Source organism: Lepidochelys kempii, chromosome 27 (genome assembly GCF_965140285.1).
Source record: "Lepidochelys kempii isolate rLepKem1 chromosome 27, rLepKem1.hap1, whole genome shotgun sequence".
Lineage (NCBI taxonomy): Eukaryota > Metazoa > Chordata > Testudines > Cheloniidae > Lepidochelys > Lepidochelys kempii.
In genome coordinates this window covers 8,700,721-8,719,720 of record NC_136406.1, presented here as the reverse complement: position 1 = coordinate 8,719,720, position 19,000 = coordinate 8,700,721, and the positions used below count along the sequence as shown (strand labels likewise).

Here is a 19,000-nt window from a genome sequence, read left to right as displayed (position 1 = left end):
TTATTCAGTAGTTTTCATTATTTAATACACAGTTCCATGAGAAAAATTCATGTGTAAAAATTCATGTGTAGAGTTTTTCTCTAGTACTGAACTAATTCACCAGCATGCAAATGAACAAAGCTGTCTACTGATTTATCTTCTCTACAGTATGTGTAGTTATTGTTTTTTTTAACATCTTATATACAGTATTTGTCAATGCATTTATTATGCTGCTTTGAAAGTGAAATAAGCCTGTTTTATACATTGGTTTTATCCAAAGTTTATAATAATATCCATCTCCTGCAAGCTGAATCAAAGTTAATACATTTTATTTCAGACCTTAGTACAGACTATGTTCATGCTCTCGCTTGTTCTTGTTTGCCTCCTTTTCTGTCTCCCATGTTTGTTTCCATGAAATCATATATTTCATATCTCTATCTTTATAATCTACATATCTGATGAAACAGTGGGAAGGTGATAGAGAATAATTATTCAGGAGAAGAATTGGCTAATTTGTACTGGAATATAAGAATCAACTGCGATTTAGGGTTTTATTTACAGACAGCTTCCTTTATATTTGGTTTTATTTGCTGCTGAAATTTTAAAACCTTCACCTAAACAGAGCACTAAAACTAAAATAAATCTCTTCAGGAGACAGATTGTTTTTTGGTGTCCTAGTACTAGATTTTTGAAAATTGTGTTTATGCTTTTCACCCCAGATTGAAAGCCCAGTGGAATTAAAATAGTGAAACTAAGTATGTTAAAATAGACAATGAGATTAGAAGAATATACACACTTTATGGTCTCAGTTTGTATAAACATACAAAAAGTAAAAGTAAAATATACATCAAAGTAAAAGAAAGGAAATTACAGTATTTGTGAGAAAATAGTCAAAGTCACTTCAAAGCTGAATATTGTGTCTTTTTTAATGTTGTAATTATGCATGCAAAACAATTATTTGTATTCATTAGCTGAAGTTTACAGATTGAGCTAGTTACTGAGCATAAATATTATTTTTTAAACTACTGGATAAAAGCTAACTTTTATCCAACTTCTTCCTCCCTGTAATGTTCCAAACTTGCACCCTGTGCTAAAATAATTGGGACTGAACTTCTTCGACCATTCAAACAGAGTGTAATGCTTGTTACATTGTAACAGCACTTCTGTTTTGAAAGCAGCTTCCCCAAAAACATGTGACCTCCCACATAAACACATTTATCAGTAAGCAGTACTTAACAGTGAGATTTTCCTAGGATGCCTAAGTCTAAAAGCGATAGGGAAGACTCAGAACTTAGCCTGGCAGTGACCCATTTAAGTGCATATCTCAACACCATGATTCAGCACTGCAGCCTATAATTACCTACACAAGGAGGAGATACCTGTTACTAAAGACCTCTTTAACACAGAAGATAAAGACACAAAAATATCCAGTGGTGGCAGGAAGTAGAAGCTAAAACAATTCCAACTTGAAGTAAGGTGCAAATGTTTAATGGTGAGGATAATTAACCATTGGAGCAGCTTGCTAACAATATGGTAAATGCTCCATCACTCTAAGTCTATAAATCAAGGTTGGATGTCTTTCTAAAAGATACACTGTCATTTACCATCATTTATTGGTCTCAACGCAGGAATCAATGTATGAACATCTAAGGCCCTGGCATAGGGCATGCCTCCCCTGTAGCACCTTCTGCTGAGTTAGTACAGAGCTGCACATACTCCCTGTCTCAGTTTCCCTTCTTAGGAAGCCAGTAATTCCACTTCAGGCACTCTTGAGATTTGATTCAATAGTACCCTTCTTAGGACTTGTTTATTACAAAACCTCCTACAAAAGCGGCCATAACAAAAAGTCACAAATAAACAAAATGTACTTCTGGTTTTTTTGGGTTCCTCTGAAACCTGCCTTCTATGTTCTGTCCTACTCAGCATTCTCTCTGTCTTTAAGTCTCTCTTTATGGCAGGCACTCCAGCTTTCCTCCTGGAGCTGGATTGCAATTTCTCTCTCTCAGCTGGCCCCACTTAGGCGTCACATTCAGAGGCCTGGCAGCCTTCTGCTGGTGTCTGGTCCCTGCTAACTCAAGGACCCTACAGGAGTCTTCTTATTTCTTTCAGTGTCTGCAGGCATCTACCCTGTGAAGAAGGAGGAGGCAGCATTTATGGTGGTCCCCTTCTCTCAACTCATCCTCAACTGGTTGGGAAATAGGGGAGTTTTGCCCCACCTCTCTGTAAGGCTCCTGGCCCCAGGCCCTTAAAGAAACAGTAGCAGTGTTTCCTCCCAAACCCTACTTGCTCCCGGCATCTCCTAGATTATATCTGTAATTGGAACTTTCAACTCTTTCCAGTTATACTGGGTGGACTGACCAGTAGGCATTATTGCCCTTAAGGGGCAGACTGCCCAGGCAAAGGCCTACATTATACATAAGCTTGTCAGGTTTTGATTTAAGGTGATAGAGGTCAGTAAATGTTGATTTCAGCTGACACTGAAATTGACAAAAAAAAGTATTGATTGGTAACAGGGGGTGGGAGTGCAGCCACCCTTGTGCCTGCAGGGATTGAGGGTCACCAGCCCTGTAGCAGTGCAGGGAGCCCTCTACAGCTCCGCTGTTTCAGACCCATGCCCTCACTCTCATGACAGTGGAGTGGCAGAGGGTGTCCTACAGATTTAGGCCTAACTAAGGGTAAAACATTACCATTTGAAAAAGAACTCGTCATTATTTCAAGGGGGACTTCCAAGGGCTAGATTTGTAACTCTCCAAAAGTATATCACATTTTCTTTTACTAACATGTGAGAAAAATCATTTGTATGGACAATATGCAGAGAGGGTCATACCAACATGTGTAACCATTCACACTCACTTATTAATGGCAACTAATGTTAAAAAAAAACCCTTTATTAAAGTAAAATTCAGATCAGACTCTCTAAAGAAAATAGGGGTTGAACATAGTGGTCCAGTGGACTCAGCGTCAAGAGACATGGAGTGAAATCCTGGTCCCCTTGAAGTGAATGGGAAGACTCCCATTCACTTCAGTGGGGTCAGGGTTTCACCCCTGGGTTCTATTCCTAGCTCTGCCACCGGTCTGCTGGATAATAACATTATCCTACTTAGTGGAATGCTTTGAAATCTATGGATGAAATGTGCTGTATAACAAATTAGTAGTAGTGTTATTAATTTATGTGCTGTGGTTCCATATTATGCTATCTGCCAATAAATGTGATCAGTAGATTGAATCTAAACATCTCTTCTTGAAATATGATTTTTTTGAGGATGAAGTGGAAAATACAAATAATGAAGTCTTTATTAATAAAACTGGCCTGATCCAATAAACAGAAGAGAGATACCAAGATGGAAATTTTGTGGAATCAGAAAACGTAGTAGTTTCTCCAAGAATCCCAAATCTTCATAATAAAATGATCTTACTAATTTTTTTATTGAAGTAATATCTTAATAAAGTGAAGTCTTCAAGATGTGTCATATCAGAAATTCTTACCTGAATACCAAAAACTGTCACTGATTTGGATGACAAAATATGTTCTGCTTCCTATTGACTTATTTCTGTAACACTAACAAACAGTGCAGCATCTTCAATGTGTAGCTGTGGTACAATTTAATGAAATAATCTTCATTAAAATATTCAGTTTACCGCAGAAAACTGAAAGAATTATAATCAGAGTGGAGTGTGCTTGACAGAAGCAGTATAGAGAGAAACCTTAAGGAAAAAAAATGCACTTCAGGAAGAATTAACAATAAAACTGATGAATATCTAGTGGTCTGTGAATATCTAATATTTATCACTCGTGATTCTATCACATTACTTCCTGAGCTGTTTTTCTATAATTATTAACAAGAACCTCTACTAATAATCTGCTCTTTTATTTAGAAAATTAGGTGTTTATGCCCCTGCATGGAAAAGTGGAGTCTCTCTTTTACATCTATCTTTCTTTTTAGCATTTATATAGGAGGTTCAAATAGATTTCTGTAATGACCCTTTCTGTACAATCGTATGATAGAGAGATTATGTATATGCATAATTTTCTGGCATACAGACATACAATCCTTCCAGTGTATATATTTCTCTGCATGTATAAATGAAGGCCCAAATTCTCCACACCCCATCCAAATGATTGTGCTTCATGTCTCTGAAAAGGGATGGGGGAAGAACTCTCCCCACCCCTTCAGGGTCTGGAGTGACAATGCAGTTGCTTATGATCAGCATTAGGTCATCAGACACACTTCGAGAATATTATATTTAAACACCACCAGACAAAACAAAAAAAACCTTGTTGTTTGGTTCCATTGCTATCAGTTTGTAACCAGTAATTCAAAGCTACCTAAAATCTTTACTTGATATCAAATAGGGACTGCCATCAGCAAAAGCTACGAACAGGGCTAATAGAAGCCTCCAGAGCATATTTTTCAAGAAGTCAGAGCAAGTTTTCCCCTCAGTGTGAGGAATTGTTGGGACAACAATGCTAATGGGGAAAGCCCAGTGTTCCAGTTTGGGCACTTAATATTTGTGTACTCAAATGAGAATTTAGGAGAAGAGACACCTATTTTTATACTTAATCTCTCCTAAGCAATTTAAATAGAAATCTAGATGATCTACAATCATACCCAATAGTAAATGGATGTATGTAGCACTGGAAAATTATGACACCATAGCCACAAAGATCATGCCTCTCCTGTAGAGCACAGGCGGCATAAGTGTCTTGTGGAGTAGGAACATACAAAGTGTTTTGGAATTGAATAGCAGCAGTTTAGCTTGGGTGATTGCATTGTGATCTCCTTTATGGTGTTAACATGTAAATGATCATTGGTTTAAACTAGACCTGACAGTTAACCACTCTAGTAAAATTAATGGGAGACATTCACTCACACATCTGTTAGGATCATTGTTTTGCTTTCTGATTATAGATTTAGGGCGAAATTCTGCTCTCAGTTCTATTGCTGTAACTCCATTGACTTCAGTTGAGTTACTGCAGAATTATATGGGTGTAAGCAAGAGCAGAATTTAGTTTTTAATGTCTGAAGATGCTGATTTGCATAGTGAAAGTTCCTGCCCATTTGAGAGAGTTTTCATTTTAATCCAAGCATAGCTATTGAATTCTCTGGAAATACCTATTTTGGTATATACTTTGTATTGCTCTTAGATTTCTGTTCCCCCAGCTTTGTGGGGCTGTGAATATAAATGGATAAGGGAAGGAAGGATCTTGCTAAAAATGGATAGTGTATGCCTTTTGTTCCTGGCTAGTGCTAGAAATTTTGCTGGTATATTGCTTATCTTTGAGCACAAAACTTCTCACCTTTTTTCACTCACGCAGAGAGTAGAAATTAGTTGTTCAGTCACTGATATTTTTCTTTTTACTCTTCTAGACTTCTGCAGATGAGGGTTCTGGGTCTGCCATCAAGTCTTCTGCAAACAGATCTGACTCAAAATTTCCTGCTATAGAAAAAACATCAAGCAAGCAAAAGCAAAAACCTCCCATGAGCTCCAGCAAAGTAACTCCAGGTGAACTAAAGGGTGCATAAAATGGAACTAGTTACCACAGTATTAAGAATTAGCAAGTATGTAGAAGATGCCTTGTGGATTCAGAGTCATTATGGTACTGCCGTGCAAACTCGTGGGCCTAATTCTCATTTACACTTAAGTCACTTTACACCATTCTGATAAGGTACAGTGACCTTAAAATGAGTACAAATGAAATTTACACCTGCTTTAAGGCCACTTTCCAACACCAGAGTAGAGTAAAGTGACTTAAGTGTAAATGAGAATTAGGCCCATGAGACAATAAACAATCTCACTGAATTAACTAAAATAATTTTAAAATGGTTTAGTTCCCTTTTAGAACAACAGGGATTCATTTTGGAATAGCAATAAAAAGCACTTCAGGGCATGTCTGTATGTTCTGCAGTCTCGCTTATTTGGCCTTTGAACTCATGTTCACACTGAACAAGTCTTATAATCACCTGAGTTCTTTGGGGCCCTGGGAGAGTTTTTGATTGACTTCAATAGGACTTTAGTGGGAGCAGAATCAAACTAACATCTGGAACCCAGGGGTGAGAGTGTTAAAATATCAACTGAAAATGTGGGATGTGTGTTTAAAACCTAAAACAGATTATCAGAATTAAGGGCAGCTTTCCTATCATAAATAAAGTTAATTTAAAATCAAAACAACAAAAAAAGCTTCATAATTCTAAATAGCTGCTGTTAATCCCAAAAAGTGTATGAATAAATTCTCAGAAAATGGTATACGTTTAGCCAGAATTAACTAATCAACCTGTTGCTTTAAAGAAGTCAGTTAGTATGCATGCCACCCAGTTACCTGTTAAAATGGTATTCCATTTGTGAAAAATGCTTTAAATATTTATGCTGTAAAAGTTATCCGCTAAATATAATAGAAAGTGCCTTTCCTTTGATACAGGGAGATTGTGGAAACATAGCTACGTCTCCAGAGGCCAACAAAACAAAATAGGCTCCCAAAGACCCAATCAGAGACAACAGTTGTGTGGGAATGATTTCTTACTATCCATGCATGTCCATGTCATTATATAGAGAGTCTGCAAAGACAGAAGGCTATTTCAGTATGTTTATAAAAGGATTAATTACATCAGGACTATCCATGTGGCCAAAGTTAAAGATCCCTCAGTGTTTACATTATAAATCACTCCCAGATATTTGAGATAAATATATCAGATGCTCTGGGCTGAGATGGTATATAAGTTTGTTTTGTTTTGTTTTTAAACTAAATTTGGGGTGGGAGAGGGGAAGAATCAAGTTGATCATTTTAAACCTAGTTTAAAATTAAAATTTAGCTCTTTTATTGCATTTTGGCATCCCACTAATTAAAAATAATTTATCAAAATGAAAATTTTGCCGGTAATGAGGGCCTAGATATGCTCTCATTTGCCCTGGTGTGAATCTGTATTAGTTCTGCTGCCATCAGAGTAATTTCAGATTTATGGTGGAATTTAGAGAAGAATTTGGGCCTTGGGCATTTTGTGGGAAAAGTGTAATCAAAACAAATGAAGGCCCTAATCTTGCAACTAACTCTGTCTATGTCTAATTAACTAACTCGAAACCTATGTCCATGCAGGGCTTCGCTGAAAGCAACAGGGCAGCACAGGATTCTGCCATGCAGAATCAGTTGCAGGATTAGACATATCTTTTCATTTCAAAATGTGGATTCCTGAGCATATAAGAAGGGAAAATAGAATGTTTACCATATTATACGAGTACCTCTTCCCCGAATCTTTTTTAATGTATTTATCCTCACAGCACTCCTGTGAGGTATGAATTATTCCCATTTTACTGATGGGAGACTGAAGCATAGAGAGACAGAGTGGTTTGCCTGTGGTCACAAAGGAAGTCTGTGGTAGAGCAGAAGATTGAACCCAGCTCTCCTGAGTCCCAGGCTAGCGCCCTAATTACTGGATCATCCTTACTCTCCCGAACTTGTAACTGATACAGTTCCATGTCCTTTGTGAACATGGGCAATGTGCTGTGTCTGGGAGCAATTATAGAGCACCAGCTCTTTATCTTCTTTGATGCTGTGAATAGAACTTTGGAAATAGCACTTTCACTAACTCCAAGAGCTAGCAATTTTCAGTGACATACTAAATGCTTTGGTTTGAAGTGGAGAACTGATGAGTTTGTCAGATACTCTTGATGAACACCCTATGTTCTCAGCCAGAACTATTAAGACTAAAGAGGTCTCTGACCCAAAAAGGTCTCTGTGGACCAGATTCCCATTTACACTAATGTCTCACTGCTACATATGGCAATGTAAAGGGACATTGAAATAGATGAAACTATAATTTACTGCCACTTTAAGACCCATTTACACTGACCAAGTAGCATAAAGGAGCCTTAGTGTATATGAGAATCCAGTCCTGTGTGTAGATTTGGATGCTTTCTGGAGATGGTTCACTGAAGTTAAAAATGAGATACTCATTTATATCAGGGCCTTATTCTAATACATATCAATCAGACCAAAAAGGTGTAAGAAAAACTAAGTACCTGGGAAAATGGTGCAAGGACAGGGTAGGCCCATTACTCAATGGCGGGTGGGGGTGGGGGGGAGACAATAACAGAAAACAGGGAAATGGCCGCTTCCAGGGCGCAGCGTGGTCTGCGATGCCAGAACAGGCAGGAAGCCTGCCTTAGCACCCCCACTGCGCCGCTGACTAGGAGCTGCCGAAGGAAAGCCTGCACCCCAATCCCCTGCCCCAGCCCTGAGCCCCCACCCAAAACCCGGAACCCCTTCCTGCACTCCAAACCCTTCATCCCCCGCCCCACCCCAGAGCCTGCACCCCCAGCCCAGACCCCCTCATGTACCCCAACCTTCTGCCCCAGCCCAGAGCCCCCCAAATCTGGAGCCCCTTCCTGCACCCCAAACCCTTCATCCCCACCCCAGAACTTCCTCTCACATCCTGAACCCCTCATTCCCAGCCCCACCCTGCAGCCCTCACCCACGCATCCCAACCCTCTGCCCCAGCCCTGAGTCACTCCCATACCCCAAACCCCTCATCCACAGCTTCATTAGGTTGTGGGCATCAACAATTTTCTTCAGCTGGGGTTTCCAGAAAAAAAAAGTTTGAAAACCACTGATCTAGAAGATAATAAAAGTGATAAGTAACAGTCAGCATGGATTTGTCAGGAACAAATCGTGTCATACCGACCAGATGGCTTGCTACCCTGTCAAAGAAAGCTTTGTGGATAGGGGGGAAGCGGTAGATGTGGTATATATTGATTTTAGTAAGCTTTTGATACTGTCTCACATGACCTTCTAATAAACAAACTAGGGAAATGCAACCTAGATGGAGCTACTAGTGGTTCACAGTCATGCTGGAAGGGTATAACGAGTGGGGTCCACACAGGGATTAGTTCTGGGTCTGGTTCTGTTCTTCAATATCTTCATCAATGGTTTAGAGAACAGTAGAGAGAGTACACTTATAAAGTTTGCAGATGATACCAAGCTGGGAGGGGTTGCAAGTGCTTTGGAGGATAGAATTAAAATTCAAAATGATCTGGACAAGCTAGACAAATGGTCTGAAGTAAATAGGATGAAGTTTAGTAAGGACAAATGCAAAGTACTCCATTTAGGAAAGAACAATCGGTTGCACACATACAAAATGGGAAATGACTGCCTAGGAAGGAGAACTGCGGAAACGGGTCGGGGGGGGGGGTCATAGTGGACCATAAACTAAATGAGTCAACAGTGTAACAGTGTTGCAAAAAAAGCAAACATCCTTCTGGGATGCATTAGCAGGAGTGAAGTAATTCTTCCACTCTACTCTGCGTTGATTAGGCCTCAACTGGAGTATTGTGTCCAGTTCTGGGCGGCACTTTCAGGAAAGAGGTGAACAAATTGGAGAAAGTCCAGAGAAGAGCAACAAAAATGATTAAAGGTCTAGAAAACAAGGCCTATGAGGGAAGATTAAAAATAAAAAAAAAGGGATTTGTTTAGTCTGGAAAGAGAAGTCTGAGAGGAGACATGATAACAGTTTTCAAATACATAAAAGGTTGTTACAAGGAGGGAGAGAGAAAAATTGTTCTTAACCTCAGAGGATGGGACAAGAAGCAATGGGCTTAAATTGCAGCAAGGGAGGTTTAGGTTGGACATTAGAAAAAACTTCCTAACTGTCAGGGTGGTTAAGCACTGGAATAAATTGCCTAAGGGGGTTGTGGAATCTCCATCATTGGAGATTTTTAAGAGCAGGTTAGACAAACACCTGTCAGGAATGGTCTGGATAATACTTAGTCCTGCCATGAGTGCAGGGGACTGGACAAGATGACCTCTCAAGGTCCCTTCCAGTCCTATGATTCTATGTACTGTTGGTCTTCCTGTCTGTCCTGCTTTTTTTCCTTGCCATGGTTTGAGGAGGGTGTAGGATGAGAGGATTCTAGGAACCGGCTAGCAAAGCAAGTTCCTGACCACTCTTTTGTATTGGTACAAGGCATTCACAATGTTTGCATTTTACTGTGTGGCCTGTGCCGTGGTTTGTGGGGTACATCGTATCCTATCCACACCATGGCAATATTCTTGGTGTTGTTTTATGTCACTCTATTCTTGTCCTGGTACAAGACCGTCAGAGGTGCACCTAAGTTTGTGGCCTCCTCTGCCTGTGTAATGAGTCAAGTGGGGCTATGCACCAAAGATTCCCACATTCACATGGCACTAATATTGGAGTTCGTTGTATGATGTCTGGTTTCAGAGTAACAGCTGTGTTAGTCTGTATTCGCAAAAAGAAAAGGAGTACTTGTGGCACCTTAGAGACTAACCAATTTATTAGAGCATAAGCTTTCGTGAGCTACAGCTCACTTCCTCAGATGCATATCGTGGAAACTGCAGCAGGCTTTATATATACACAGAGAATATGAACCAATACCTCCTCCCACCCCACTGTCCTGCGGGTAATAGCTTATCTAAAGTGATCATCAGGTGGGCCATTTCCAGCACAAATCCAGGTTTTCTCACCCTCCACCCCCCCACACAATTTCACTCTCCTGCTGGTGATAGCCCATCCAAAGTGACAACTCTTTACATAATGTGCATGACAATCAAGTTGGGCTATTTCCTGCACTTTGGATGGGCTATCACCAGCAGGAGAGTGAATTTGTGTGGGGGGGTGGAGGGTGAGAAAACCTGGATTTGTGCTGGAAATGGCCCACCTGATGATCACTTTAGATAAGCTATTACCCGCAGGACAGTGGGGTGGGAGGAGGTATTGGTTCATATTCTCTGTGTATATATAAAGCCTGCTGCAGTTTCCACGATATGCATCTGAGGAAGTGAGCTGTAGCTCACGAAAGCTTATGCTCTAATAAATTGGTTAGTCTCTAAGGTGCCACAAGTACTCCTTTTCTTTTTGTATGATGTCTGTGTATCACTTACCAGTTTCTCATGGACAACTATTTCCAGGACTGGTTGTGGTTATAGGTCATGTTTTAAATCACTTTTAAATGCTTGTTAGGTCAAGCTATAATTTGAATTTGGCTCCTAACCAAGCTCCTGTTCACACACACTGGGTATGTGTGCATAGCAGCTGGGATATGCGATTTCCAGAGCTGGTAGTCATACATGTGCTAGCTGTGCTCAAACAAACATGTTATGCAGGGGTATGTGCTCAGGTGTCTAGCGTGAGCCACCACAGGTGCTGCTGCGGCCGAACTGTTGTTTCACTGTCTTCACTCTCACCTGGCCTTGGGTAGCTCACGTGTTGTAACCAGAGTTTACTAACTCAAGCTAGCTGTTGCAGTAAAGATGAGTGTGTTTATAATGGGCTCATTTTACAGTGAATTTTTGTTACAGATGTATAGTCTACCCCCATCCTGTATGGTATTATGAGCACCTGGAACCTCCTTCCCCTTTTCCTCTGTGCTACTGACAGCATGGTGCTGGGGAGGATACAGCAAAAGCAGTATGCAGTGATTTCAACCTGCCTGTTTGCTTTTTTGCTTTCACTGAAATTCATCAGATTTCTTAATTCCTTATCTGCTATGTTTCATAACACAGTAACTGGCAAAACCAGAATGCAAGAGGTTCTTTCAGTATTATTTTAACATAAACTTTTTTGTATGAATGTGAACATACAGAGGATTCTATTGCAGAGTGCCCAGGAGCGTTGTCACAAGCAGCAGGCCTTCCCCAAAGTTGGAAATCAATTCAGCTTCACATTGGAACTGGGGCAAATTAAAAAGCTCAATAAATGTTTACATTACTCTCTCACTTATTAGACATTAAAGTTCCTAACACTGAAAATCCCACCTCTTGTGTTCTAAAATAAAAAGATATTTGTGGTAAATAATTAAGCCTTAATTAAGAGTTCCTCTGCATATATGAAACCATAAACATCTCCAGCATACTCAGCAAGGTGAACAGTATGAGCCCTTTAATTTTAGTTATACTCAGAGGCAATATCAGTCATGTCTATTATGCTACCAATCTGTTTTTCCAAATTGAAAAGAAATAGATGATGTCTATTAATTATCTTTTGGACCTAATCTTCGCATTTTCTGGCACTGCAGCTACTGGGAAAAGTAGCATTTAGTAAGAGGGGCAGAAGGTTTCTATATATTTGTTTATTGTCTGAACCAAAAATCTTCCTTCCTTCCCCTTGAACTGTCCTTTTATATTAGTGGCTCAATATCACCTCTTGATCCCAACCCAAAGTAAATCAGCTCTCCCTTCTTGGTGCCTATCGCAGCCAACAAGGTTCTTGACACTCACTGAAACATTTAATTCCTCTTCTTTCCAAGGCCAAGTGAAAAGCAGAGCCCTATCCTACTCACAGCTGGAAACAAGTTGCTTAGTGAACTACCAGTGCCAGAACTCCTAGGAATGCCTTATTAATTGAAAATACAGATTTTTTTTTGTTTACTTTGGAGACATGTCCTCCCCTCCTGCATAGAAACACACAGAAGGGGAACACTTGCATGAAGAGAGCTACAGCCCCTGTGTCCATGAAGATGTAGCCTATCATTCTGTTACCTACATGGGATCTATATGAAGAGCAGGACTATAGGCTGCCAAATACATAGAGGCCAAAGATCCATAGGATAGGGCCTGACACTTCAGATGCTGGGTATGCATCCTGCTCCCCATCTCTTGATAGGTAGCATCTCTTGGCTCCTCTGGCAGCTGCACTTTAGATTCCTTGAAAGGGGTCACAGAGCATCTGGGAGGAGGTAATGTTAGTCTTGGCATTAATTAATATATGGTTCACATCCACTAGTTTGTACAGGGAACATGCTGAATGGAACAGCTGTTCCTTACCCCTCTCTTCTGCCTGGCCCCACTACCTTTTTGGCACAGTGCTGAAGTCAGTATCTTTATCTGGATTGGGATTGTGAATGCTCTCTAAAGTTTGGAGGTGTTCAAATGAAGATTTTTTTGTTTCAGGTCCATCTCTATATATGACACTTTCAGACTAGAGATGCTTATCTTTGGCCTTTATCTTTCAGATGAGGGTAAATCCAACTTTACAAAATGTATAAAAAATTAAAAATAGCGACAGCTCAATCTGTTTAGGATCTAGCTAATTTTAAACTGGAAGTCTCTTTATCAAATTTCCTAATGCTTTTCTGGCAAATCCTGTTAACAATCTCCCTGGGCAGAAAGCTCATTTAGGGCCAGATTTTCAGAGAGATCAGTACCCACAATCAGCTGGATTTTCAGAAGAGTTGCATTCATGTTTCCAACTATAAGTGGATAGATTTTTGAAAGAGCTCAGCACATTAGGTGTGCATTGGGCAATGAGCTCTTTTGAGAATATGGTCCTTGTTTAGGTGCATAAATGGCAGCTGAGCTTTGAAAATCTGGACCCCATTGCACATGTTGAGCAGTTGAAGGACTGACTGAGATTTTGAAAATCTGAACCTTACTTTCTATGCTAGGTGAATCCTTAGTTTGTCTTTGGAAAAAAACAGTTACCCTATGGATATGGAGGTTGACCACCAAACTGGATAGTTGGTCGGTATGTAATGGAGTGGGACTAGCCACCAAACCTCCTAATAGATAGAACTTCAGCTGTGATTCATTACTGGAGAAGACAGGTCTTTGCTTCAGCTTTCGAAGATTTATGGAAATTACCACTGCTTTGAACATATTCATTTAATTAGAGCTGTTCAGAAAAGTTATTTTCCTTGAAAAAAAGTTTGAAATTTAAAAATAGAGTTGTTTGAAAAAATTCCAATGTTTCTTTATGGCTCTCTTAATGAAAAGAGATTGGTATTCTACATTGTGAAGCTAAATGTGAGTTTGGATAACCCGCCAAATCTCTGTTCACTGAATATGACTCTGTATATCAAAAGCTATTATACACATTTTGCAGGAATAAATTGTCTGGCATTTTTTCTTTGAAATACAAATTTTTCTTTCTATTTTCAATTGAGTATAAATGACAAAAGATTTGCCAAAAGAGAAATCAGTGCCGATATAGTTTCTTGCTCTGCAGAGGCAGACCTTGTAGGGACTTATCTTCTAGGTCTTTTATGAAGAAATATTTTAATGGAAGCTCTTTCCCTGAAAATATAATAAAATTACTGAAAAGGTTTTATACTTAACAGCTGCCCAGAAGCAGTCATTATTAAGGAGGAAGAGAATGAGCCAGGGAGGATTGTTGGGAAGCCCAGACACACAGAATATGAGAAAATTGGAAGAAAGAGACAGACAGACCTCCTTGCTGCAGGCAAAGGCACAAGTTACCAGCGCATCTGGTGAGAAAAATCTCCTTTACAACTCTTTTGGTCTGTAGAAATGTAGAACAGTCTGTTTCTAGGCTGCTGAACTCTTACAGATCCATTTATCATTTATACCATGGTGTCCCAACTCCAGTACCCTAGAGAGGCCTTAAACTGTCATTTACATTCACTTTAAGGTCCATTTAAACTACCAATATAAAAGGGGCCTTAGTGTAAATGAGAACAAAGCCTTAATTAACTGATATTCTCATTTGCGATATAGATTATATCTATATAGATATAACCATAGAGGAGACATAAAAGGAATTCACTAAATAAAGAAGTAGTCTTAATAAATGTATAGCTTTAGAAAAATGTATCTATCCTCTAAATTCCATTCAGCCTATTATCTAAATAAATGGCTGATCCACTTGATTGAAGAAGCTATTAAAAATTCTTAAAATAACTTAAATATACTGACTAAAATAAGCATCACATATTACTGCATTTTATTTTTCAATGTTTGATAACTTTTGTATAAGATAAATACCTCTGAAATTCTAATCTAACACATGGCTATACACAACTTCATATAGGTTGCCATTAGGTTGCCATTAACTGGATATTCCGTTGCAGTAAAGCCGTAGACAGGGTCACACAATCATAGGATTAAAAAGGGACCTACACTAAGGCAGGAGCAACTGTACCTAGACTGTTCCCAACAGGTGTTTGGTCAACATGTTCTAGAAAACCTCCAGTGATTGGAAGCCTGTTTCAGAGTTTAAACTACACTTACGGTTAGAAAGCTTTTCCTAATATCTAACCTAATCCCTTGGTATAGTTTAAGCCCACTATTCTTCATGTCCACTGAAGGTAGGATAAGAAGTGATTGATCACTGTCCTCTTTATAATAGCCCTTTACGTATTTGAAGACTGTTATCAGGTCCCCCCTCAGTCTTCTTTTCTCAGGACTAAATATGTCCAATTTTTATAACCTTTCCTTGAATGTCAGGTTTTCTAAATTTAATCATTTTTGTTGCTTTCCTCTGAACTCTCTCCAATTTGCCCACATCTTTCCAAAAGTATAGCATCCAGAATTGGACACAATATTTCAGCTGAGACCTCACCAATGCCGAATAGAGTGATACAATTATACCTTGTATCTTACATACAACACTCCGGTTAATACACCCCAGAATAATATTCACCTTTTTTGCATATGCACCACATTGTTGACACATTTAATTTGTGCTCCACTATAACCCCCAGTACTCCAATTTGTCAAGGTTGTTTTGAATTTTAATCTTGTCCTCCAAAGTGCTAGCAACCCCTCCAAACTTGAGATTATCTGCAAATTTTATAAGCATACCCTCCCTTATCTATGACTAGTATGAGACCTGTAGGACCTCACTAGACACATCCCCCAAGTTTGACAGGAAAACATTGATAACTAGTCTGAGTACTTTCTTTCAAACAGTTGTGCACCCCACCTTATAATATTTCCATTTAGATCATATTTCCCTTCATTGCTTATGAGAAGGTCCTGTGAGACTGTGTCAAAAGCCTTACTAAAAATTAAGATATATCATGTCTGCAGCTTCCTTGTGCCTCCCCTCCTCCCTCCATGCACTAGGCCAATAACTCTGTCAAAGGAGGAAATTAGGTTAGTTTGGCATGATCAGTTATTAACAAATCCATGCTGGCTATTACGTATAATCCTATTATCCTGAAGGTGCTTGCAACCTAATTATTTAATAATTTGTACCAGTATCTTTCCAGGTATCAAAGTTAGGCTGAGTGGTCTATAAATTTCCCAGGTCCTCTTTGCCCTGGTCTACACTAGGACTTTAGGTCGAATTTAGCAGCATTAAATCGATGTAAACGTGCACCCATCCACACAATGAAGCCCTTTATTTCGACTTAAAGGGCTCTTAAAATAGATTTCCTTACTCCACCCCTGACAAGTGGATTAGCGCTTAAATCGGTCTTGCCGGCTCGAATTTGGGGTACTGTGGACACAATTCGACGGTATTGGCCTCCGGGAGCTATCCCAGAGTGCTCCATTGTGACCGCTCTGGACAGCGCTCTCAACTCAGATGCACTGGCCAGGTAGACAGGAAAAGAACAGCGAACTTTTGAATCTCATTTCCTGTTTGGCCAGCGTGGCAAGCTGCAGGTGACCATGCAGAGCTCATCAGCAGAGGTGACCATGATGGAGTCCCAGAATCGCAAAAGAGCTCCAGCATGGACCGAATGGGAGGTACAGGATCTGATCGCTGTAAGGGGAGAGGAATCCGTGCTATCAGAACTCCATTCCAGTTTTCGAAATGCCAAAACCTCCCAGGGCATGAAGGACAGAGGCCATAACAGGGACCCGAAGCAGTGCCGCGTGAAACTGAAGGAGCTGAGGCAAGCCTACCAGAAAACCAGAGAGGCGAACGGCCGCTCCAGGTCAGAGCCCCAAACATGCCGCTTCTATGATGAGCTGCCTCCCATTTTAGGGGGTTCAGCCACCACTACCCCAGCCGTGTTGTTTGACTCCTTCAATGGAGATGGAGGCAACACGGAAGCAGGTTTTGGGGATGAAGAAGATGATGATGAGGTTGTAGATAGCTCACAGCAAGCAAGCGGAGAAACCGGTTTTCCCGACAGCCAGGAACTGTTTCTCACCCTGGACCTGGAGCCAGTACTCCCCGAACCCACCCAAGGCTGCCTCCTGGACCCAGCAGGCGGAGAAGGGACTTCCGGTGAGTGTACCTTTTAAAATACTATACATGGTTTAAAAGCAAGCATGTGAAAGGATTACTTTGCCCTGGCATTTGCGGCTCTCCTGGATGTACTCCCAAAGCCTTTGCAAAAGGTTTCTGGGGAGGGCAGCCTTATTGCGTCCTTCATGGTAGGACACTTTACCACTCCAGGCCAGTAACACGTACTCAGGAATCATTGTACAACAAAGCATTGCAGTGTATGTTTTCTGGCGTTCAAACAACATCCGTTCTTTATCTCTCTGTGTTATCCTCAGGAGAGTGAGATATAATTCATGGTCACCTGGTTGAAATAGAGTGCTTTTCTTCAGGGGACACTCAGAGGAGCCCATTCCTGCTGGGCTGTTTGCCTGTGGCTAAACAGAAATGTTCCCCGCTGTTAGCCACAGGGAGGGGGGAGGGTTGAGGGGGTAGCCACGCGATGGGGGAGGAAAAATGTGACCTTGTAACGAAAGCACATGTGCTATGTATGTAATGTTAACAGCAAGGTTTACCCTGAAAGAGTGTAGCCACTGTTTTATAAAATGTGTCTTTTTAAATACCGCTGTCCCTTTTTTTTCCCTCCACCAGCTGCATGTGTTTCAATGATCACAGGATCTTCTCCTTCCCAGAGGCTAGTGAAGCTTAGAAAGAAAAAAAACGCACTCGAGATGAAATGTTCTCCAAGCTCATGCTGTCCTCCCACACTGACAGAGCACAGACGAATGCGTGGAGGCAAATAATGTCAGAGTGCAGGAAAGCACAAAATGACCGGGAGGAGAGGTGGCGGGCTGAAGAGAGTAAGTGGTGGACTGAAGACAGGGCTGAAGCTCAAATGTGGCGGCAGCGTGATGAGAGGAGGCAGGATTCAATGCTGAGGCTGCTGGAGGACCAAACCAGTATGCTCTAGTGTATGCTTGAGCTGCAGCAAAGGCAGCTGGAGCACAGACTGCCACTACAGCCCCTGTGTAACCAACCACCCTCCTCCTCAAGTTCCATAGCCTCCTCACCCAGACGCCCAAGAATGCGGTGGGGGGGGCCACCGGCCAACCAGCCACTCCGCCACAGAGGATTGCCCAAAAAAAAGAAGGCTGGCATTCAATAAATTTTAAAGTTGTAAACTTTTAAAGTGCTGTGTGGCATTTTCCTTCCCTCCTCCACCACCCCTCCTGGGCTACCTTGGTAGTCATCCCCCTATTTGTGTGATGAATGAATGAATAAAGAATGCATGAATGTGAAGCAACAATGACTTTATTGCCTCTGCAAGCGGTGATTGAAGGGAGGAGGGGAGGGTGGTTAGCTTACAGGGAAGTAGAGTGAACCAAGGGGCGGGGGGTTTCATCAAGGAGAAACAAACGGAACTTTCACACTGTAGCCTGGCCATTCCTGAAACTGGTTTTCAAAGCTTCTCTGATGCGTACCGCGCCCTCCTGTGCTCTTCTAACCGCACTGGTGTCTGGCTGCGCATAACCAGCAGCCAGGCGATTTGCCTCAACCTCCCACTCCACCATAAACGTCTTCCCCTTACTCTCTCAGATATTGTGGAGCACACAGCAAGCAGTAATAACAGTGGGAGTATTGGTTTCGCTGAGGTCTAAGCGAGTCAGTAAACTGCGCCAGCGTGCCTTTAAACGTCCAAATGCACATTCTACCACCATTCTGCACTTGCTCAGCCTGTAGTTGAACAGCTCCAGACTACTGTCCAGGCTGCCTGTGTACGGCTTCATGAGCCACGGCATTAAGGGGTAGGCTGGGTCCCCAAGGATACATATAGGCATTTCAACATCCCCAACAGTTATTTTCTGCTCTGGAAATAAAGTCCCTTCCTGCAGCTTTTAAAACAGACCAGAGTTCCTGAAGATGTGAGCGTCATGTACCTTTCCCGGCCATCCCACGTTGATGTTGGTGAAACATCCCTTGTGATCCACCAGAGTTTGCAGCACTATTGAAAAGTACCCCTTGCGGTTTATGTACTCGGTGGCTTGGTGCTCCGGTGCCAAGATAGGGATATGGGTTCCGTCTATGGCCCCACCACAGTTAGGGAATCCCATTGCAGCAAAGCCATCCACTATGACCTGCACATTTCCCAGGGTCACTAC

At 41.1% G+C, this 19,000-nt stretch overlaps 1 protein-coding gene and 1 long non-coding RNA gene across 6 annotated transcripts in view; one reads left to right on the top strand and one right to left on the bottom strand.

The window, feature by feature from the left end:
- MARCHF10 (membrane associated ring-CH-type finger 10) overlaps positions 1–19,000 on the top strand; it is a 98,741-nt gene that overhangs the window by 32,514 nt on the left and 47,227 nt on the right. For 4 of the 5 annotated variants that reach the window (XR_013635082.1, XR_013635081.1, XM_078850712.1 and 1 more), the window contains exon 4: positions 5,349–5,484. The exons of the other annotated variant lie outside the window; for it this stretch is intronic. Coding sequence is in view for 2 of the 4 variants with exons in the window: in XM_078850712.1 (XP_078706838.1) it covers positions 5,349–5,484 (136 nt within the window). In the remaining 2 variants the exon portion in view is untranslated. The remainder of the gene's footprint in view (positions 1–5,348; positions 5,485–19,000) is intronic. 5 annotated transcript variants of the gene reach the window in all.
- LOC140903955 (uncharacterized) overlaps positions 5,296–19,000 on the bottom strand; it is a 72,150-nt gene continuing 58,445 nt past the window's right edge. The window contains exon 3 of the long non-coding RNA XR_012156392.2: positions 5,296–5,418. This is a non-coding gene — a long non-coding RNA (uncharacterized LOC140903955). The remainder of the gene's footprint in view (positions 5,419–19,000) is intronic.